The sequence below is a fragment of the Macrobrachium rosenbergii genome, chromosome 28 (genome assembly GCF_040412425.1).
Source record: "Macrobrachium rosenbergii isolate ZJJX-2024 chromosome 28, ASM4041242v1, whole genome shotgun sequence".
Classification (NCBI taxonomy): domain Eukaryota; kingdom Metazoa; phylum Arthropoda; class Malacostraca; order Decapoda; family Palaemonidae; genus Macrobrachium; species Macrobrachium rosenbergii.
The window spans coordinates 33227700-33251909 of NC_089768.1; the positions used below are offsets into that span (position 1 = coordinate 33227700).

Genomic DNA, 24210 nt, shown 5'->3' on the forward strand with positions numbered 1-24210 from the left:
CGGATGCATAGCTGCCGGAAATCCTCTTTTAAGGACTATCATTCACGTCAGAGGCTGCTTTTTTACCAGTTGAGAATCCGAATATAAACATTTACTATTAACTTGAACTGCACTGGACTTTTATTTTCTGCAACTTTGGCGAGTCATTTTTCCGTCTAGTTTTGTGTCATATTTTCGTTTGGCTTTTGTGCCTTATTAATCTCGCTTCCTGAAATATTGGATGACTTATTATCGAATGAAAACGCGAGGCTAGGATAGGAACGGTTGCAAAAGAATATTTGTCTTCTTTCGAAACCGCCCTTTCTCTTCTGTATGAAACGAGTTATCCTCTCATTTTAAATTTTTCATATTTGTAAAACGTTCAAAGTTCCCTAGTCTTTCAGATAAACAGCGAAAAGTGACAAAAATAACTTTCAGAGGTACTCCTTCCTTGATATGTAAATCATTAAAAAACAGTCTTTGCAATACTAACATTTGGCAAGTTGAAGTCATTCATTTTGCCTACTTACTTGGCTGGGATATATTCACGGATCCAAGTATTTCATGAACGTTTGGGTCCTTGTGGTTTCACGAAATCTAATTGTGCATTTTGTTTGCATGATTCTCTCTCCCTGCGGTTGACCGTAGGTCAGCGACCTTCAGTCAGGCCTTTGGGAACCACATGCAAATATTTTCACGATTTTTTTTACGAGACTACTTGCAGCTTGATGGCATGATATACTGTAATCTTACTTGCTCGCTACAGGATTTTAAAACAAGTTTTAGTGTTTTCTCAAAATAATCACTGCTTTAAATGTAATGAAAAATATATCTTACAATCGGAGACATTGTTTGCTACTGAACAATTGGATATAGGAGAGTCTTGCATTTCACAAATTGTGTAGTAAATATCGCTAGTCTATTCTATATGCTCACTAAAGTTAATTTCAGCTTTGTGCTCAAAAGCGACCAAATAAGGCTTGGGGTACTGATAAATCTGTAAAGCTATCCGGGTAGGTCATACATCATTGCCGCTGTTAGTTAAGAAAGTTAACTGTAACACATGTATACTTACAAGTATAATATCTTCACGCAAGTGCAAACTAGTACAGTATTTCCTTAGTTGTACTTTGCTTTGTTGTTCCACTGACACATTGTGTTTGTCAATTTCATCCTTTCCTGATAAAAATTCAGGTGAAAGCTGTCTGCGTATTGCCGCAAGCTGAGAAGTTTTAGGTCGTAGACCATTTAAATACCGCCATATCCATAGATGTGAATCAGGTTTGCGGTGTAAAGGACTACATAAACAATGTGAATAAAGTGAATGGATTGTAGAACTTGGCATCCGGATCCTTGAAGACATAACTGAACACGAAAACAATTTTTCTGTTGTACAGAACACCACAATTTATTGTGCGTCGTTAGCTTCTCACATCAGAGACTGAAGAATTTTAACATTTTGCTGTTAGAAGGAAATACGATAAAATTGAATGAATAGTAACGCAATAGTAGAATGGATGAGGCAGTTATATACGTCATTTTTTTTAGGAGGTAGAAAGTTAACATTTTCCGCTAACCTTAGTGTTACTGCATTAATAACCTTACAAAGAGCAAGATTTTCTTATGAATTGTCTTAATCTTGAAAAGCTTAAAAAACTTGGTATCTTTTGACACAAAGGAAAAAGTAGGCGGAAACTTACTCTAGTAATAATTACAATGCAATTTATAGGATTTCTGTGATTAAATCCCCATAGATACAGTGATAAATTTTTATTAAGTAAAGCTTTTACATCTATATCACATTCACAAGATAGAGAATACTCATACACACACATATAGGCGATACATCAATAACTCAATATTATATCACAATAAAAATTAAACTGTACAACATAAATGAATGTTCCTTTAAAACAAAGAACTTAGGAAAATAATATACATAGAACTTAAATTTACTTTTAAAGTTGAAAAAATGAAAAAAACGAATAACTGGGTCGAGTCCCATCGACTAGGAAAAGATAATGTGCCTTTTATGTGAAAGGCAACTGGGTCTTTTGGGTGGACTCAAGAAAGTGTAAGATTTTTATATATACAATAATTATTAGAAAGTAAATATGTACAGAATAGTACATAAACTACAAAACTGGGAATATTTGATTTCTTGCTTGTCAAGCCGCAAATTGTATCAATTAGCGTGCACTTAAAATCACATTAATTAATAAAACATTTCTTGACGAAATATTTGCAGAAACAAAAAAAAATCATTAGTTGAGCATTTAAGAACAGTAAAATTTAAGGGGATAAAAAAAATGACTTCGATAAAGATAATAATCAGAATCCTAAAGCTGTACTTGCCACAACATACATGAATCGCTAACTTCGTACAAGTCAGAAACTTCTCGCAGACATTAATACCCTTTGGAAAGAGTTCGGCACTGATGTAAAATACCCTCTTCTGCCATGACTTGGCAGTGGTTCTGAAGTCCCCTTAATCCTGAAAACACTACCATGTAAAGCTACCAGGGAAATGGCATCCAACAGCCATAGTTCCACCCATTTTCCAAAATACAGCACAGAATTGCTGAGACTACTGCTGAAGAGGGGAAGGGTGGGCCACAGAAGAATTCATGGATGTATTCACTCCATTAGGCTTCTTGCGGTGTCTCCGCCCGATGTGCAGGACGACTTTGCCCTGCTTAATTTCTTTGAAGGCTTGGATGGCTTCCTTGTGCGAGCTTCCGTGGAGGGGTTTTCCGTTGATGGCCAGAATTTCGTCACCTGGAAATTGCGTTGTGAAATTATTAGACAAAGCACAAAATGTCCGTATCAATGACGTATATAGGCTCTTAGCACTGAAATTTGAATGAAGTAGTTTTTACAATATCAAACAATAGTTCCTCCTTTCTATTTACCTTCTTGTAGTGCACCTGAAGAAGCAGCCTGGCCCTGTGGGAAGACAGTCTTCACGAAAATGCCCATGGAACCCTTGGGGGAATCTGTTCCGCCTACGATGCTGAAACCCAGAGATCGATGTCCCGGACCTTTTTCGAAAACTACCGTCCGGATCTGGAAGGTGACTTCTCTCTTGTGACGCGGCAGAGTGCAGAAGCTTGGTTGCCCGTCCACCTGTTGAGGAAGAAACCAAGGTAAGATTTCATGGTTATGGTTTTAGCAATGAATTTATAAAAGTCGGCTGCCTTATTTCATTGTAAACTTAAGGGAAAATGTTTGACAATCATAAAATTTATACATTCCATTATTTTGCATCTGAATTCATTTCCTCAGGGCAAGATTGGCAAAAGAGCTCTTATTTGTACAATAAGATGACCCTTGAGGCATCTTTTGCGCTAAAAAGTATATAAAATTCCCAACCCAGTTTGAAAGGTTTCACTCTAGTTAATACCTCCGCCAAAGCCACTCGGCAATGATAATTGTGTTGAATATACGAGAATTGTTATTCAGTTTGGTTACAGGCTACTATATGTGGCCTTAACTGGTTCGCTGTTTTTTTTTATAAGATTGGAACACTTGAGATAGTGTAGGAGGATATTTCAATCCTGGCCACAAAGAAAGGGGGCGGGGACCAACTAGCGTATGACTAATATTCATCTTGGGATACTCCGCTTACAAACATACGCAAGCACAAGAGATAAATAAAAATAATAATCCTTATTTCAAAAAGCCTAGATGACATAAAAATAAACAGGGGCAATTTCGTCTTCCACATAGGCACAATCATCAACATGAATAATACGCAAAGCTAAATAAAATAATTATGAAAAGCTGCTTCTGTTGTAACGCCATCAAAACGTTTTCGGATTCACAACTTGTACCTAGCTTATCTGCAAGAGCCAGAACACATTGCACCACTTTTTAAATAAATTCTTGCACCACTTTTTCAACAGAGCTCTTTATCGATGTGTTTATCTTTCGCCCACGCCTATGTAAAATATGTGCACTTCCATATCAGGAGACCCCTAGACGTTTACAAGCACACACCAACTGATCAATAATTATCATTAACGCCATAGGACACGAAATTGTTGTTACTGACAACCTGCTAGACATCTTGATAACAAATGATCAACAATGACTGGTATGCCAATGACTAACTGCACGACCAGATATCCTCAGGCCGCACAACTATTTTTATCCTGGATGGAAATAAATTGTGGATGCACTTGAGTGGTCCCAAAACGGAAACAACAAAAAAGTTCAAACGTGGTCCTCTTATTTGCTCTTGGCTTGTTCCATACGATGTGTTCAGTTGTGAAATATACAAAATTGTAGCTGGCTCACACACAGAGAGAGAGAGAGAGAGAGAGAGAGAGAGAGAATGTCTTTTACAAGAACCGTTGTTGTATCTAAGCAGAACAATAGAGACTGCGCAGTAACAGTTGCTGCAGGTTGGTACTAAAATAACATCAGTTACCATAGAATACTCATAAAATAAGTTAGACTTCCGTCAGACTGTGAGCAAGATCAGTTCGAAATTCACTGGGCTACTGTTTCAATGGAAGCGCCTAAATCGAAGTGTTTTTTAATTCAACACCAGTAGATCTACAACATGCACTGGAAGTGCTAGCATGCTTGGTGATGAAATGTTAATTATGGTTTGTTTACGATTAAAAAGTCAGGTACTTTATAGTAATTTGAAAACCCTGACCCTGTCTGACCTATTAGACTTTGTGATGATGTGGATACATAATATGTGTTGTGTTGGAACAAGCCAAAAGGATCACATGCTCATCAGAGAAACACTTTAGGAGGAACTGCCAAACCTTAGAAAGAAAAATGAACACTTTGATGTTTGGACCTCTCTTAAATTAATTTATGAATGCAGCAACACTGATTTTCTCTGCACTTCCCGACCCTTGCCACTGTCAAAAATATAAGAAGAAAAATCATGATGAGCATCTCTTGTGTTCTGAAAACTGCTAAAGGTTTTCATCGGACTGTAATTTCTTATTTTCCAGGATGTGAGGAGACTGAAACCTATTTATTATCATCTGATGGATTGCCCTTGCGGTCGGTGGAAAGGGGACTGGGTAGATCTAAACACAGGGGAGGCAACGCTAATTTATATTTTGATTATCGTAGCAGAAAAGCCACACTATCTCGTCCCTTTGCCAAAGTTATGACCCTCTGGTTCCTCTTGTACCGGAGGGAAGATGGCCGGATAATACATTGCATTGAGCATGTACTTTCGAGTGGACACGTATTCCATCCCATATGCCCATTTTGTTACTTATAATAAATTAGTTGCAATAATTTTTATAATAATTGCTTCCAATTTCGAAGATATATAATGTGAAAACAGTTAATTACAGTGAACCTTTGTAAGAGTAAAGAATATGATATTCACTCTACTTCTGAGCCAGGCTAATTACCCTTCGATGTCAAATAAAAAAAAATATACGAGCCAAAATTTTTACCATAAATACTAATGATTTGTCAAATGGATTTCCTTAGTGTTAAATTCACATGCTTTTCTGACTTATAATAACTGAGGTCACAAAGAACCGTTTGGATGTAAGATACCAAAGCAAAAAAAACCTCTACATGGGAGGCTGATGGGGAAAGACACTAAGGTGTTAAATGGAATGGGTTGACGTTATTAGTTAGCCCAAACGGAGGCATTCATTAATACAAGATGTATTCTACATTATTTTGCAAACACCAATATTAGTCTGTCAGGTGAATGTAACATTTGGCAAAATAGGTTATCTGCTGGTATTTGAAAAGCTTTTGAGGGACTAAAACCTTCAATACGCGCGCCTCATATGATAAAATTTTGCTTGGTATACACATTAGATATTCAAACAAAAAAATCGCATTAAAAAGCACATAGCGACACAGTATGCATTTACAATTTATCGTAATAAGAAAAATATGTTGGATCAGTAAAAGGAACAAGTAACTTACGCAAGGGACACTATGCTAAAATGTAAGCCAGCAGCTAATATATATATATAATTTGTGAGAGAGAGAGAGAGAGAGAGAGAGAGAGAGAGAGAGAGAGAGAGAGAGAGAGAGAGAGAGAGAGAGAGAGAGAGAGAACATCTTTGCCTCAAGCCAGAAACAGGAACCCAAGTCACAATGTTTCAAGAACGATAATTTCCAATTTGTGTGAGTGAGAGTTTTCATGTAAAAATCTCGGGCCAACGTTAACATTAAATCGTCTAAAATTACATTTCTAAAACATAAAGAGGTTCTGGTATGTCGACTCTAACACATAAATTGGCACGTCTATTAACAGTAATATGTAAATTACTCCTACTCTTGTTCCCGTAAATAAACCACCATCAAAACCTATTACGTGCTTGATACTGAAAATTACCGTTGAAAGTTTTATTCATATCACCTATTAAAATTGAACGTTTACATTAACGGGTCAACAACAAGGAGCTATTCCGTTCAGATGTAACCTACTTCAAAAAATAAAAACACGATCACATCATCTTTTAATAGCTCTCATCCGCCTGCATTAAGACAGTAAAATAAATACTTCATTTCTCAGTATTCCACTGCTACTTACACAATAAACACAACTGATGGGTACAGTGGGGTTTGGCTCATTGTAGTACAAACTGTCAGAACAGCTGTCTGTATAGCCAGAATTTCCACGCTTGTTAGGTTGGTTACAGGAGGAATTGTCACAGTAATTCGCAGGGGATCGACGAGGTTCTCCCATCCCCTGAAGATGCTGCTGCTGCAATTGTTTCTTCCTTTTCCTTCTAAGCTGAACTGGCGATACAGAAAGCCTGTTCATGCTCTTCTGTAACTGAAGGACACAATCGGAACAACTGTCACTCTCTTGGGCAGATTCCAGAGGCGGCGTCGTTACGTTAATGTATGGCAAACTTGAAGATCTACAATTCCCCATGGGAGGAGGAACTTGTAGGGTGCACTGGTCTGTCAGAGAGGTCTGGGACAACGAGGAACATGCAGACAAATAAGAAGACCTGGGTGAGCTAGAATCTAGAGATGTGCATGACATACTCGGAGATGGAGACGATGACCAAGAGCTCCTGGGGGAGCATGACCTCGGCGTATAATAACCAGAGTCCTCATATTCGTTTTCCTCTTCCACTACCTCCAAGTGAGGCAACTGCCACATCTTGACTTCTTGGATGTTCAAGCGCAATCTAAGAAACGAAGAGCAATCCACTTTTTCAGTGCGACGAGATCGACGACTACAGTTCACGATAAAGGCACACGGCTTTCTACGTGCCGCGACTTGGTACATTTGGCTATAAATGATTCGAGGGGAGCGGCGTCGGATGTGACATCACTACACGATTTCCTTTCTTACGTAATAATGCGTTTCGACTCACGAAAAGTGATCGAACATCAAGAGCGACACCAAGAATTCCTAAGCAAACATGTTTGTATTGCTACATAGTGGGACTGGCAATTTTTATTTACGGAACAAACTCTTGTGAAGAACTTTGTAAAAAGTATTAAATGTCAAATCTGCGTTTAATCCCTGATATATCCTGGGTACTCTCATGAAAGACGTATCAAACTTACGACAAGGAAATGACGCAACAATAGTTCATCAAGATTTATCAAAACGGATATACGATAATACAACATTCTAGAGTTTTATGAAAACCCCATTCTGATATATTCGACTGCACAATGCATTAATTCTTTTGCCAGCGAAGCATACGTAATAGCGTAGATGTGCACTAAGGTACCTCGATTCTGAGAAGAGATCAGTAAATACTTATTGATTTACAAAAAATAAATAAAAATAAAAAATAAACCTGAACAATATTTTCACAATTTTCAAAAGTATCACTATTTCATACGCGATCTTTATTCAGAAAACAGCATGCAATAAATTATAAACATATTAATTGGAATTTTGGGGAACTCTTAATAAAATCATGAACCAGAAGTCAGTCAACGTAATTTCAACTCAATCTTTTAATCTTAACAGGAAGGAACCACTTAAAATTCAATGTAATTCGGAGTCATTTAAAAATAACGTGGCTAAACAAACACATTAAGCGAAATGGAGTCACTTCAAATCACAGAAAACTTTTAATAAAAAATTACCAATTCATAAAATTTTTATGGATTAATCGTAATCATCTTCCACGTGGCTTAATCCTGATAAAATACCGTACGCTGTTTTACATGCAAGACTACCGGCCGGATCGAAGGACAACCCTTCCCTTTTCGACGTCCCAGCCTTCAAAAAATCCCCGATGCGTGAGCTACTTCAACGAAGACGGAGGGGAACGACCTTCTCTCCAATGTCAAAAGCGTAGTCATCAAAACACTTCACTGGTGTGGCTACATAATCCTGCCAAGGTCAGGAGCTACTCAGTATGAGCTTATTAATATTTTAATGCCCACCAAGACTATTCTTAACCATAGGCAACAAGACAATGTGCAGGTTAAAAATACCTCGAGCACTCAATGCCCCTGCCTATGCGGGGATGACAGATGAGGGTCGATCGTAAGGTTAATGGTCCAACCCAAACGTGTGAAGGGAAACAAACATAACAATTAACTAATAAAATTTAGATGTCTACTTGGTCAACAGTACTTGGGTTCAGATCCTAGAAGTATGTTTGGGGCGCCAGCCAATTGCAGCCAGTGTAAAAGATCCCCTTGGACGTATTCTCAAAGGCCGATGATTCTGCTGAACATATCTGACCTACAAGACACAATTGTACTACACCGGAAACACCAAGTGAGACCCACAAATTAATGTCATACACAATAATGCACATACATTGCTACTGCCAAATGACAACGATTTCAAACCATCTTAACTGTGTCACTGGATCGCGACGGGAAGACAAATGACGCAAAACGGATCAGGGATATTTAACAGTCTTAACTTTCATCCCGTTCCCTCTTGCAGACTCCCAGTAGGGCTACGTACAAATTCTAGTCACGAGATAATAATTACTATTATGTTGAAAAATTTACAGCACTGATTCCATAAACAATGCTACAAAATTTAAAAAACAACTTCGAAACCTTTCCTACTGTGATACAAATTCCTAGTGATAAAAACATCAAAACAGACCTGTCCGCTTTCCACAGAATTCCCTTGCCTTCATGATATCATCAGCAAAATGAACCGGAGACGTGCAGATAAACTGTTAAGATCTCATGTGTTGTTTTGAAGCTAGATTTTTTTTTCTAAGAAATGTTTGTTTCCTCAAGTTTGATCTTGAGGATGCATACGCAACAGAACCACGTGTGCACGCATGAACAAACCAAGCACTTAAGGCTATTCACACAGGTTTTCCTTACCATATTTACAGACACAGATGTTCCTACCGCAACTATTAACTCGAAAGTCTTAAGACTAGTGGAGACTGCTATGTGAAATATTGGTTAAGTAAAAGGGACAACAATACATGAAGTCCTTAAAATGCCTACCAAATAATATAAATTATTAATAAGAAGAAGTTCACTATCTACGAGAAAAAAAAAGGTATAAGGAAACCCTGCTGAAATTAATAGACCAGAGGTAAAGGAAACCCACAGGAGCAAACATGCAAAAAATACGCCGATGTAACGAAATAAACATTAAGCTAACGAAATGATACAGTATATAAAATGGGCCAAGTTTATTCATCACCTGACAGGAGGAGGGTTTCGATAAACCTCTTTTGCGATACTGTACTACGACTATCTGCGAAATGTGGTTTATATCAATGCATAACAAGTGACTGCGAAGATGTAAGTATCCAGCGTCAGAGCCAACTGGATGCGCGCGCAACTGGCAGCAATTCTGCATGAAACCAGTTCATACACATGCACAAAAAACACACACATATAAAATATATGTGTGTGTAATTGCACAATTAAAGGTCGCAGCAAATATGGCATCCCCTCCAATCCCCACCCTGCTCCATTTCAGCTACACTCGTAACGTAGAGAGATCTCTTGATTTCGGCTATGAAATACCTGCTTCTGTAATTTATTTAGCCTTCCAGTCATAACAACAGTCATTGTCGTAACTTTGCAGTAAAAAAGGAGTCTGGCTATTCCTAAAAAATATGACAGCCTTTACCCTGCTGAGGGTTTCACTTTTTCTCTACAACCTGTTAGTCTAAGAGGAAATTTTGTGATCAACTACAATGAACAGTAAATTAATCCCTTTTATACTTTACTTATTTTCCGATTTCGTTCTTGCCCTTCTAGTCGTGTAGCTTATCTAAAACTTTTAAATCCCATTTTTTCCTCTTCGGTTGTCGTTTGTGTTCCTCTCATTTATGAAAAGTGTTTCATAAAGCATAATTGAACTTAGGCCCTATTACTTAGAATGCATTATGTTAAATACGTTTAGTCGGTGTCCATATCAGAACTTGAAGCTTTGATAGAATACACTATAGTATTTGCCAATTAAATATTTATTCCAATAAGAACGTGGTTTAAATATTTATTCCAATAAGAACGTGGTTTAAATAAAGAACCATCAAACTAATTAAAATACACAAAGATCTTTAGATCTGCAAAGGGATATCAAATGTGTGAATGCATGTGTTACATTTTAATCACAAGACATGACTCACCTTGTCTGCTTCTTCCTCTTGACTAGACGTAGACTTATTGTGTTCCGCAGTTGGAGTGAGAGGAGGAGGAGGCAGGGATTTCGTTGGAGTCTCGAGTGGATCCTTGGTAGTGTTCTTTTCGGGGGAGGATTTTTTACTTTGCAATAGTCTTCTCTCCTCCGGTGTAGCCGCCGTCAAAGTGCGAAGGCCGCCTCTTCCTAGAGTCATGGTTACAGGCGTAGGGGGCGAATGACGCCCTTGCTTGTGGCGATCTAGTGTACTCGTTTGGTGATTGGGGGTCTGAGCTTGTATTTGGTTGGGGGTATTGGAATGGGAGCCGGTGGGGGTATTTGCTGGTGTGTACGTGGAGGGGCGTGTTGGTGACCGGTGATCGAGTGGTGGTGGTTCCTCCCATATACAGGAATCTACGCAGGAAGATAATCGTGCTCGCCCACCGGCGGCCCTCGAAGGGACAGCAGTAGGGCGCGGTTGCGTGGACTGTTGATGATGTGACATCTGTTGGTTTTGCTGTGTGGATGGATGAGCGGGCTTCTGGTATCTACGCCCAAGAACACCCGGTTGCGAGGATGGCGGGGGCGAGGGCGTCGCTGGGTGGGGATCGTGCGTGTGCATCTTGATGATGTGATCGGCGACGATTCTTGGCTGCTGGAGGGAAGGTGCATTCGTTGTCGCCGTCTGTTGCATGTGATGCGGCGTGTGTCTCTTGGGGCTAGCATGAGTTCGACGCTTGAGACTGTGGGCGGAGAAAGAGGAGGAAGAACAGTTGTGGGTGTATTCTCCCATGGAAGGAGGTGGGGTGGAATCCCCGTGGCCATCACTGCCGGCGTACGTGTCGCTGCAAGTCTCACTGAAGGCTTCGTCATGACTCGAAGACGAAGACGACGAAGTAGTGGACTTAGTGGAGGAAATAGGGAACGTGTCGTCGTTGTCGCTGCCTGTTACGCCGGAATCCTGTTCATCGTCTCTCTCGCCGCAACGACGCGCCCACTCGAGCACTGCACGTGAATCCACCCACTGGCGGTTGGGTGGCGCCCACTCATCCTCGGGTTCGCACAAAGACATGGCGCGGGTCTGGCGTGACCTCCCGCGACCCAGACGGGATCGTATGGCATTGAAGGGCCCATTGCTGCTGCCGTTGCTGCTGCTGCTGCTGGTGGAGTTTTGGGCGTGGTGATCTCTTTGGCGCATCATGTGCACCCTGTCCGCCCCACCCACCAATCCCTCGTGGTCCGGTGTAGGTGTCACCGCATGGCGGGACGGAGATCCCATATTTCGCCATTTCGATACCAGTGACGACCACTGGTTTTCCACGCGCCTCCGAAAGCGTGGCGAGCCTGAAAAGAGAGAGAGAAAAGCTTTAAGCTTATTTCTGCACAGACAAACCATTTTTTACAATTTTACTTTTACTACAAAAAACTGTTGTGCTAACATACTGTAGAACTTGCGAGTATATTAAACAGACAAATATGTAAATATTTTTCTCGAAACTTTCGTGTCAGTCATAATTCTTATACTAAGGAGTAACAGCTTTCTCAGTGTTTACGAAATTACTTCCTTACAGTATTGTCATTATATAAACAAGTAAAATTGCGCCGAAGTTTCTTCGGTGCAATCGAGTTTTCTGTACAGCGTATAATCAGGGCCAAAGAAGATCTATCTTTCGGGGGTCTCGGTATAATGCTGAATGAGCCGCGGCACATGAAACTTTAACCACGGCCCGGTGGTGGCCTGGCCTGTATCGTTGCCAGACGCACGATTATGACTAACTTTAACCTTAAATAAAATAAAAACTACTGAGGCTAGAGGGCTGCAATTTAGTATGTTTGATGATTGGAGGGTGGATGATCAACATGCCGATTTGCAGCCCTCTAGCCCCAGTAGCTTTTAAGATGTGAGGGCGGACAGAAAAAGTGCCGACAGAATAAAGTGCAGGCGGACACACAAAGCCGGGACAATAGTTTTCTTTTCAGAAAACTAAGTCTTAGTATGTATATAAATACACTGCCTTAAGTGTGTAAATTCGGCAAGTTAAAAATTCAAGAGAACTGAGAACGGATATCGTGGTTAGAATATGGATTGCATCACTTCCAAAGAACGCTTTCTAAAAATAGCCCTCTCTTCCTAACGAACCCAGAGCTTTGGAAGACTCAAATCTAGATGACAGAGAGAGGAAAGGACAGAGGACTAAATGAATAAAACTAAGGAGAAGGGGAAGGAAAGAAAGGTGTACATTCCGTTGAGCAGAATAACCTCATCTCTGAAACACTCATAACCATCATTTCCTCTGTATATATTTTTCACTTTTAACGGTAAGTGAGCAAGGGCACATCCTTGAGCATTACCTATAATTTCCTGCAACTTCTAACGTAACGTCTCCCCAGTCTGTGGTGAAATTTAACCGGAAAAGTGTCGGAAGAGATTTCGTCTGGGTGTGTTAGCTCTTTGGAGCACAAAGTGAAATCTAATGTCTAAGAATTGTACGTCATTAGAGGCACTAGTTCGGAGGTTACATCCAAAAGCGGAAAAACTTTCGATCTTTCAAGGTAACATAAAATAACACTTACGACTTTGTCGATGGTGGCACCATTGGACGAACACAAATTTGCACGATGATTTTTACATGGCTTTAATAGAAAGCGTGGAGTTGGGGGGAGAATGTTCTTCAGATTGCAGATTAGACGAGAAAAGAACCTTCTTAAATAAGAACAGATAGGCAAAAATGTAATTTAAACCCAAATTATTTTCATTAAACACGGCACTATTGATACTCATTAACTAGTGCAAATTTGTTTTAAACTATAAAAGCCAAAGTAAGGAACTTTTATGTACAATATGACGAATAACAAAAACCATTTATGTGTGAGATATAACGTTAAAAACTTAAACTTTTTTAATCAACATTATGTCCGATTTGCTAGAGGAATACCTCCAGTTAAGTTGAATATGTATGAAAACAAGGGAGCCTAAACCAATCAAAATGCAAATAATCCTGACTGGGTGACATTTATCTTGTCAGGGTGCTTAATGGGAAAGGGGTCTTGACTGACAATGAAGTTCTAAAGAGTGACAGGCGACGAGTGAATAATGATATAATGCCAGTGAAAGTAAATAAGTTGATCTGGACACTAAAAAGAGAGGTTACCTACAGACCAGCTCTTTTATATCTCGAACAGTTCATATTGGAAACTAAAGGACAACCTATAGTTACGAAGGTTCAAGCATCTCGGCCCTTACAATCTGCTAGATGCCCATTCAAAAAAAAAAAAACCAAAGACGCAAAAGTGCTCTCTCTCTCTCTCTCTCTCTCTCTCTCTCTCTCTCTCTCTCTCTCACTTCCTACTAGCAATGAAATTCCTCATTAATATCTGAGCATTTAACAAGAAACCTATGTTGTAGGAACAGTCCATTCCGGGTAAATCTTGCCCTATAATTAGCAAACTGAACGTACAGAAAGACGGGAAGGAAGGGCTCTTCAACCAAGGTTACAGAAGAAGCTGAGATTACGAAACACGGGGAAAAAGACAATGCAAGGCGGTAGGAGCGGCCGCTGACCGCCAATTAATTTGCATATAGACACGCTGCAAGGAATAGTTCTTCAGCTTGGCATACAGCCGTGATTTGGTAAGGAAGGGCATGGGGAACGATGAAAATGCGTCAACTGCGCTGGAAAACCTATTTTCCTTCATAACGATATCAATAACATGCAACGACGGGGGAACACAAATTTCTACATGTTAAGAAATCGCAGTTAACCAACATAAGCAAAACTCCACGCAGTTGGTGCAGACAAACTACAGCCTACATCAAGTTTAATAATAAAAAATATAACTAATGACGGTAATACACTGCTCTCAACTACTAAAGATTACGGTACACAACATCCACGTTTGTGTATATAGTGAGAGGAAGAGAGAATGAGGTCCAGGACGATGAATATGGAGTATGTAATTCGTTCAATAGTTCGGTAAACTGTCGAGTAAGCAAATATAGTTTCCATACTTTATAGAAGCACAAGTGAGGATTCAAAATGGGCCGGGTCAACAGGAGAAACCCAAAAGTGGTCGCTTGCCTTCTGTTCTGCACATTGTGCAGGCAAAGTCCATTACTGGGACGTTCTCTCTCTCTCTCTCTCTCTCTCTCTCTCTCTCTCTCTCTCTCTCTCTCTCTCTCTCTCTCTCTCTCTCACACACACACACACACACACACACACACACACACACACACACACATATATATATATATATATATATATATATATATATATATATATATATATATATATATATATATATGAATATACTATCACACACTTTTTCCAATGACAGAAGATAACCTTAGAGGGCGTTAACCTTTCGTTATCAGAAAGTCATGGGGGATGCGGGTTATTATACACGTGTGTGTGATAGGCTTGCGTTAATTCCCTTTAACAAAAATGAAGTGTGGATACTGAATACGAATGAAAAAATAGTAGGGGCTCATAAGATGAACTGTATGCGTAATGCAAGTGGCGTCGTACGTAGTGGTAGTCAACACGTCAGCGTAGGTGAAAGGATGGATCAGACAATATGGAAGGGTTTGTTCCTATGTGGATAGAATGAATTAAGACAGGTTGGTGGAAAAGTGTAAAACTTAGAAGGGATACAAGGGAACAGGACAGGAAAATGTGCTCAGGTAAAAGGATTGAATGGTGCAGTGTGTGTGTGAGGAGATTTAATGAACTACTGATGAGTTTTCTGTATACATTTATTAAGCACCTAATCTGTGGAAGTTTTTTTGCGCACAGGTTCGTCCAAAATTCAGCAGTTGCATAAATCAGGCAGTGGCCGTTGCACATATGCTGCTTTTCTATAGCCGCAACGTATGACTTCAGCAAAAATACTAACGAAATATATAAAATGAACAAGTAAATACAAACTAAAAGGGTGAGACGTAAACTAACGAAAAATTAAAAACACAAACATAAAAATACGAAAATAAAACTAAGGTGAAATGTAAACAAACTACCACTCACAGAAATGTAAACAAACTACCACTCACAAAGTAAAATATTTAACGACCTAATTGAGTACCTACTATGAAATTACACGATAGCTAGTTGAATACCAGACGAGTTGTTGTTCAGTTCCGGCTTCATCTTTTTAATAGTCAGCGACTCTGAAAATAAAAGGTCCAGTCTATTTGAACAAAAAGACAGTACCCGAAAATCCAGGTCAGTGAAAGGATGGTCCTGTGCTAAACTGTGTTCTCTAATGGCAGAAAAGGGTGGTTTGGAAAGGGGAAACCTAGTTCTAATAGATAGCCCTTTGTGTTCCAAAATTCTGTCTGAGCCAGCGGGAACTGGATCCCACGTATCGCAGACCACACTGCGAACAAGTGAGCAAGTAAACGACACAGGAATTGAGGTCCACAGGCAGGGTAGGCTTCTCTCTCAAAAGTGATCTTATTGTAAAGGATTACAGAAAACAAACCGGAAACTGATTTGAAAACAATGCTTAAGTATTTCTTGTAACTTTTTCGGACCATATAGCTACTATGACCAAGGTAAGGCAATTTAATGTACTTTACATCTTTACTAGCAGTACTGTACACCGGTCTGGGACAAAACTTTTCATTTAAAAAATTTTCATTACTTTGTAAAATACAAAAAATGGGATATGAGTTTTCAGAAAAATAATTCTGGAGAAAACCATATCTTGATGAAATAAATTAAAATCACAACAAACATTGTAGGCTCTGATTAACAAAGTGCGTATTGGGTTCATCTTATACAACTTTGGCGAAAAACTGAGGTAATTCAATCCCAAGCCAGTAAAAGTACTTTTCCTATAAACAGAGGTCTCAAATTTGCCACTATTTCTGTATACCTGTACATCTAAAAATGACAATTTATTATCCTGTTCCGTCTCACAAGTAAAAGAAATGTTAGGGTGACGAGAATTAAAATATTCAAAAAACAAAACATGTGATAATTCCTTAAACACAAGGAAAGTATCATCTACATACCTACGGTAATACAAAGGTTTGAAAGCACTAGGGCATTCAGACATCCAAATCCTTTCACAATAACCCATGAAGCAATCCGCATATACAGGTCAAGGAATTTCCATAGCTACTCCATCTATTTGATTATATAATATACCATCAAAAGTAAAAATGCCATCAGCAGTTGCTAAATGTAATAATTTTTGCAAGTCTATTTTATTAAGTCCAAACACTGATAAATGGTTTCACATATATTATTAAGAATAATGTCAGTTGTTTCTTTTAGTGGGATATTGGTGAAAAGAGAGTTACATCGAAACTAGCCATTACAACATCTTGGTTAAAATTGAAAGAGCATAATTCTTGAACAAATTTGGAAGAATTAGAGATGTTAAATTCACTTAAAGTTAGAGGGTTTAAAACTGGAACTAAAACTTAGACAGGTTATAACTAAAAGTACCAATTGAGGAAATAATAGGTCTTAAAGGGTTTCCTATTTTATGTACCTTAGGTAGACCGTACAAATAACCAGGCTTAGACCCTGAAGCAAATAAAGAGCTATATGTAGCTTCCCCAATCTTATCTCTCAGACCTCTAAGCAACCTATTTAGTTTGTCTTCTAATTTCAAAATGTGACTCGCAATATCTACATTTAAAAGCCTAAATTTTTGTATTGTCAGAGAGTATTTCATAATTTTATCTAAATAATCAGACCTATTCATTAATACAACACCCCTACCTTTATCTGGCTTGGTAATAACTATACTATTATCGTTCTTAAGGTTGCGTAAAATATTGATTCTGTCTTTATTTAACTGATTGTCACCCTCCTTTTTTCGATTAAAATTTTTGAAGGTATCGTTTGCAATTACAGAAATTTTGCTAAAAAGTGAAGTAAGGGTTTCACTGCCAAAAATGTCACAGCCTCTCAAAGTTGAACATAGTTTTTCAAAACTTAAAAAATACTTAAAGAAATTGAATTTCATGGGGATCAAAGCAGAATCAGGCCAAGAGAAAGAACTTCCTTTTCATCTGTTAAATTTCTGTTAGAAAAATTAAAAATAATTTTACTGCTATCTATTTTCTTATTAACATCAACACCGAGATTTCTAAACTTTCTACTGTGTGTAAGCCTAACAGCCAATTTTTTCTCAACGTTGGAATCTAAAATCGACGACAAACACTTAAAATCCAAAAAAGAAAGGTTGTTCTTTAAATCCCTATCTAGTGAAGCCAAATCTGTTAAAACTACCTCTTTCTTTCGTTTTTGTGCTCTAACCTCAAAGTTTAAAAGTTTAAACTGCCATGAGAGATAAGTTTTCGTGTTGTGGAAATCCCTGGAATAAACCTTAAATTTAATGAAATTAGGAATAACACGGTAATCCTTGCAAGTATTCAGAAATCGTATGTCTTCCTCAATCTTCTTGGATCTATAACGAATCTTCTCAGTCCGTCTAAACAGCTGTAACGTCGAGCGGCCATAACGTCTCAAAATAGTCTCGGTAATTGGGCGGCTACTTGGAAATCTCAGCTTAATGATAAATAATATTGCCAAGAATGTTCTTCCTGGTCTTGGCAATATTTATCATTAAGCTAAGATTTCCAATTACCGAGACTATTTTGAGACGTTATGGCCGCTCGACGTTACAGCTGTTTAGACGGACTGAGAAGATTCGTTATAGATCCAAGAAGATTGAGGAAGACATACGATTTCTGAATACTTGCAAGGATTACCGTGTTATTCCTAATTTCATTAAATTTAAGGTTTATTCCAGGGATTTCCACAACACGAAAACTTATCTCTCATGGCAGTTTAAACTTTTAAACTTTGAGGTTAGAGCACAAAAACGAAAGAAAGAGGTAGTTTTAACAGATTTGGCTTCACTAGATAGGGATTTAAAGAACAACCTTTCTTTTTTGGATTTTAAGTGTTTGTCGTCGATTTTAGATTCCAACGTTGAGAAAAAATTGGCTGATGTTAGGCTTTCACACAGTAGAAAGTTAAGAAATCTCGGTGTTGACATTAATAAGAAAATAGATAGCAGTAAAGTTATTTTTAATTTTTCTAACAGAAATTTAACAACAGATGAAAAGGAAGTTCTTTCTCTTGGCCTGATTCTGCTTTGATCCCCATGAAATTCAATTTCTTTAAGTAGTTTTTAAGTTTTGAAAAACTATGTTCAACTTTGAGAGGCTGTGACATTTCTGGCAGTGAAACCCTTACTTCACTTTTTAGCAAAATTTCCGTAATTGCAAACGATACCTTAAAAAATTTTAATCGAAAAAAGGAGGGTGACAATCAGTTAAATAAAGACAGAATCAATATTTTACGCAACCTTAAGAACGATAATAGTATAGTTATTACCAAGCCAGATAAAGGTAGGGGTGTTGTATTAATGAATAGGTCTGATTATTTAGATAAAATTAATGAAATACTCTCTGGCAATACAAAATTTAGGATTTTAAATGTAGATATTGCGAGTCACATTTTGAAATTAGAAGACAAACTAAATAGGTTGCTTAGAGGTCTGAGAGATAAGATTGGGGAAGCTACATATAGCTCTTCATTTGCTTCAGGGTCTAAGCCTGGTTATTTGTACGGTCTACCTAAGGTACATAAAATAGGAAACCCTTAAAGACCTATTATTTCCTCAATTGGTACTTTTAGTTATAACCTGTCTAAGTTTTTAGTTCCAGTTTTAAACCCTCTAACTTTAAGTGAATTTAACATATCTAATTCTTCCAAATTTGTTAAAGAATTATGCTCTTTCAATTTTAACCAAGATGTTGTAATGGCTAGTTTCGATGTAACCTCTCTTTTCACCAACATCCCACTAAAAGAAACAACCACATTATTCTTAATAATATATGTGAAAACCATTTATCAGTGTTTGGACTTAATAAAATAGACTTGCAAAAATTATTACATTTAGCAACTGCTGATGGCATTTTTACTTTTGATGGTATATTATATAATCAAATAGATGGAGTAGCTATAGGAAATTCCCTTGGACCCGTATATGCGGATTGCTTCATGGGTTATTGTGAAAGGATTTGGATGTCTGAATGCCCTAGTGCTTTCAAACCTTTGTATTACCGTAGGTATGTAGATGATACTTACCTTGTGTTTAAGGAATTATCACATGTTGATTTGTTTTTTGAATTATTCTCGTCACCCTAACATTTCTTTTACTTGTGAGACGGAACAGGATAATAAATTGTCATTTTTAGATATACAGGTATACAGAAATAGTGGCAAATTTGAGACCTCTGTTTATAGGAAAAGTACTTTTACTGGCTTGGGATTGAATTACCTCAGTTTTTCGCCAAAGTTGTATAAGATGAACTCAATACGCACTTTGATTAACAGAGCCTACAATGTTTGTTGTGATTTTAATTTATTTCATCAAGATATGGTTTTCCTCCAGAATTATTTTTCTGAAAACTCATATCCCATTTTTGTATTTTACAAAGTTCTGAAAAAAAATTTTAAATGAAAAGTTTTGTCCCAGACCGGTGTACAGTACTGCTAGTAAAGATGTAAAGTACATTAAATTGCCTTACCTTGGTCATAGTAGCTATATGGTCCGAAAAAAGTTACAAGAAATACTTAAGCATTGTTTCCCTCAAATCAGTTTCCGGTTTGTTTTCTGTAATCCTTTTACAATAAGATCACTTTTGAGAGAGAAGCCTACTCTGCCTGTGGACCTCAATTCCTGTGTCGTTTACTTGTTCATTTGTTCGCAGTGTGGTCTGCGATACGTGGGATCCAGTTCCCGCTGGCTCAGACACAGAATTTTGGAACACAAAGAGCTATCTATTAGAACTAGGTTTCCCCTTTCCAAACCACCCTTTTCTGCCATTAGAGAACACAGTTTAGCACAGGACCATCCTTTCACTGACCTGGATTTTCGGGTACTGTCTTTTTGTTCAAATAGACTGGACCTTTTAATTTCAGAGTCGCTGACTATTAAAAAGATGAAGCCGGAATTGAACAACTCGTCTGGTATTCAACTAGCTTTCGCATAATTTCATAGTAGGTACTCAATTAGGTCGTTAAATATTTTACTTTGTGAGTGGTAGTTTGTTTACATTTCACCTTAGTTTTATTTTCATATTTTTATGTTTTACGTCTCACCCTTTTAGTTTGTATTTACTTGTTCATTTTATATATTTCGTTAGTATTTTTGCTGAAGATATATATATATATATATATATATATATATATATATATATATATATATATATATATATATATATATATATATATATATCTCTTTTTTACCACAATTAGGTAATTTATTTATTAGTCTTTTTTATATCAGGTAGTAGATAATTCCAGGATAATGAAGTAAGTGCGGGGAATTAAGTAAATATTGGCTTTAATTTATCCAGAAGGCTCGGCTTGGAGACCAAAAATGTATTAGCATACATTTTCACGGAAACCTCGCCATAAAAACAGTTTCACAGCACTGCTAATAAATGTGCGTGTGTGTTCTAGAGAGAGAGAGAGAGAGAGAGAGAGAAATCGCTTTCTTTCACTGCAAGGAAATGGGGGACAAGAACAACACTATGCAGATTAGTACCCAAGCAATCTGTGAACTGACTTTCCACTACATTCCTATACACCTTGAGCCTTTCATATTACAAAGAGACAGCGACCTGACCTTTGTTATGGGCAACACCACACCTTGGGCCGGGGCCTTGTCTTTAATGACTATTTACCGTTTACCACTTAATTTCTTTCCGAGCCTCACTCTTTATACGGCAGTTCGTATGTATTCTCACTTTCCAGTAACTAGGGTCTCACGGAATTTCTAGCGTTCAACTCAACTGGGATTTCCTTTCACAACAGCATACACAATAACAAACAAGTATAAAAATACGCCGAAGTTTCTTCGGCGCAATCGAGTTTTCCTTATAGCTTATTATGCTGTATGAAACTTTCAGCCACGACCCGGTGGTGACCTGTGTTGTTGGCACCTTAGCGGTGCCAGACGCACGATCATGGCTAACTTTAACCTTAAGGAAAATAAACTCTCTCTCTCTCTCTCTCTCTCTCTCTCTCTCCACGGTTTCTCTTGAAACGTGATTGCTGAAATACGAGACGCTGTATAAAAGGGCGCTCAGTTTCCAAAACAAAATGTGGTAATCACTGAACCGAACACGACATGGAAATGTGTTATGGTCAGCTTTCAACTGTTCATACATATCATAATATATATGGTGATGCTAACAAAAACAAATGATGACGGTAAACATTTGCAAGTGCGGCGTATCTGTCAGATGATAAAAAAAAATTATGTCAATAATCATACTTTTAAAAGCAAACAGCAGACTTTGCAAAAGCAATAAAGATTAAATATGCCTTTCCTATAAACAAAAGAAATTAGCCTCTCGGAAAGAGAATACAGATCAGCAGTTGAATTTAAGATATAGATATAAAGTAGCACGTTAGTAAAAAGTGAAAACACTACAATCAGTAATCATGTTAAGCTGATAAAAATTGTTACAAATCCCAAATCAAGTAATATGATTAAAAGGAATTAAAGTTCCCTGACTCGGCTCACAGAAAAAAAATTTCATTCCGTACTCTCTCACTTTCCTGATACCCTCGCCATTCCATCATTTTCTTTTCTTTTTTTTTCATAGCCTCATACCTCAACTTCCAAGTTTTTATTTTTTTTTTATTTTACTGCAAAGATAATTAATTTGGTCCGTGTTTCAAATCTTATAACTAAACACGTGGTCTGTCTAAGTAATCGAGACGAAAGAGTTGTCAAGATGTGTGAGAGGGTGGTAATAAAAGAAACACGCGTGAAATGAAATATGCGTTTCATTAACTCTGTGCTACTAAGCAGTGAAGAAAATAAAGCTATCATAATACAAAGGATTTAACATCATCGCGTGGTAATTACGTATTCTTTCCTCATTAGTAGACGGGAAAGAAGACGCCTGTGGTCAAATTACAGCTGAGTAAACTCCGGGGGCCCTCCTTCCCTTTACCCATAAATGAAGGAGACTTCCTCTACACTACTGGTTACATTCATTCTTAAGATGCAGTTATCGAACCATTCTAGAACAATAAATAAATAATTAAAAAAAATACTCGTTTGCTATCACTAGAGATACTGCATGCCCGCCTAATGAAGGTTTCTTTTTACTTTCTTTACCCAGGAGTCACCCCGTAATGACTTTTTTTTTTTTTTTACTTTGTTTGCTCACCCAAACGGCACTTTATTCAAAGAATCGACAGACAAAATTTTAATGAATGCCTAACTCAAAATAATGCTGTGAAAATATCAATTTATATAGCCATATATATAACAACCCCCCAAAGCGAAAACTAAATATCGTAATCTACTTCATCGTCAATCCAACTCTCCTCCACTCCTTCATTTCCTCTCACTCGCCTCCTCCCTCCTCCTAGGTACCCCAGCGCTTCCTGCACCTCATCATCCTCATATGGCGACGGCACTCACGAAGTACTTCACCATAAGTGATTACCAACGCACACACAACCCTCTCAAACAAATGGGGCTTAAATTTTACAGCAGTTGATAATTAGTCTGAATTATGGGTCTTAATCCTTTTTCAGCAGAGATGAATTAAGAGCCAGTTCATTATAAGCTCATTTGCACATTTAAGCTGTAATACCTAATATTCAAATTACAATGTAAAAATATTATCAAAAGCAGCTTTTGATTACACCAAATGGCTCTCTCTCTCTCTCTCTCTCTCTCTCTCTCTCTCTCTCTCTCTCTCTCTCTCTCTCTCTGCTCCCAACCCGCATCATCCTCCCCGTGAAAAGGATTCTTTTTAGTGGGAGAGCTTAATGGGTTTATCAACCAAGTTGTGACTTCTTTCAACCCCTTCTTAAGTGGACCACCTTTCATGCCACTTAAGAGGGGAGAAAAAGACTGATAATACTTAATAAGAGGCTTCTGCAGAAGAAGCAGGCAGGACTTTTTTTTTTTTTTTTCAACACCCAGGGCGTCGCCTTTGGGGCATCATTTCACTGAATGGTTAAACAAATCTATATTTCCTACTAAGGAGAAAAACGCATACTACAATTTACACGGAATTATTTCTTACTCAGGATACTTTTTCAACCGAATTTTCATCATTACTTTTTTTACGAAAACACAGAGAAGGTACGCGATGCCTACACAGGGATGACGCAAACGCCCGAGAAATATTACTGACATCCAGGATTTTGATGAATAACAAGTAAAATTAAGCACAGATTAATGCTAACACACACGATCATAATAAATTTTTGCATATTTCCAAGAGTTTGAAAAGAAAAGGCTTCGTAAGTTTGAGCTCCTAAGAAAAGACCTATAACTACAAACTACGTCAGTATTGCATCACCTAAGATTAACACACACATTGCTAAACAAGGTCGCTTATTGAAAAACTTGATTGACATTCGGGAACACCAATTTTTAATCATGTACGTAGTCTACACGCGTCTAAAACACATCTCAAACATCCCAGCTTTGCAAGTAATTACTTAAAACCAATAATAACTGATTGAGCTTTAGACAGTTTTGATCATAATTTTCAGCTGCAGTACCATTCTTATGCTAAAGCATTCTGGTACAAAGTAACCTAAACCTACAAAATAAATGGGAATTAATGACTGTTACAAATCACCCCTTTAGTGATAGGATACCAAAAGTGCTTGGCTGATGTA

General features: G+C 37.9%; 1 protein-coding gene across 10 annotated transcripts in view; it reads right to left on the reverse strand.

The window, feature by feature from the left end:
• Nucleotides 1-1734: 1734 nt before the first annotated feature.
• Nucleotides 1735-24210, reverse strand: part of LOC136854224 (uncharacterized) — a 316005-nt gene continuing 293529 nt past the window's right edge. For all 10 annotated transcript variants that reach the window (XM_067130565.1, XM_067130561.1, XM_067130567.1 and 7 more), the window contains 3 exons: nucleotides 10530-11863; nucleotides 2892-3105; nucleotides 1735-2757 (listed from right to left, as the gene is read on the reverse strand). In XM_067130565.1, the coding sequence (XP_066986666.1) occupies nucleotides 2567-2757; nucleotides 2892-3105; nucleotides 10530-11863 (1739 nt within the window). In that variant the 3' untranslated portion in view covers nucleotides 1735-2566. The remainder of the gene's footprint in view (nucleotides 2758-2891; nucleotides 3106-10529; nucleotides 11864-24210) is intronic.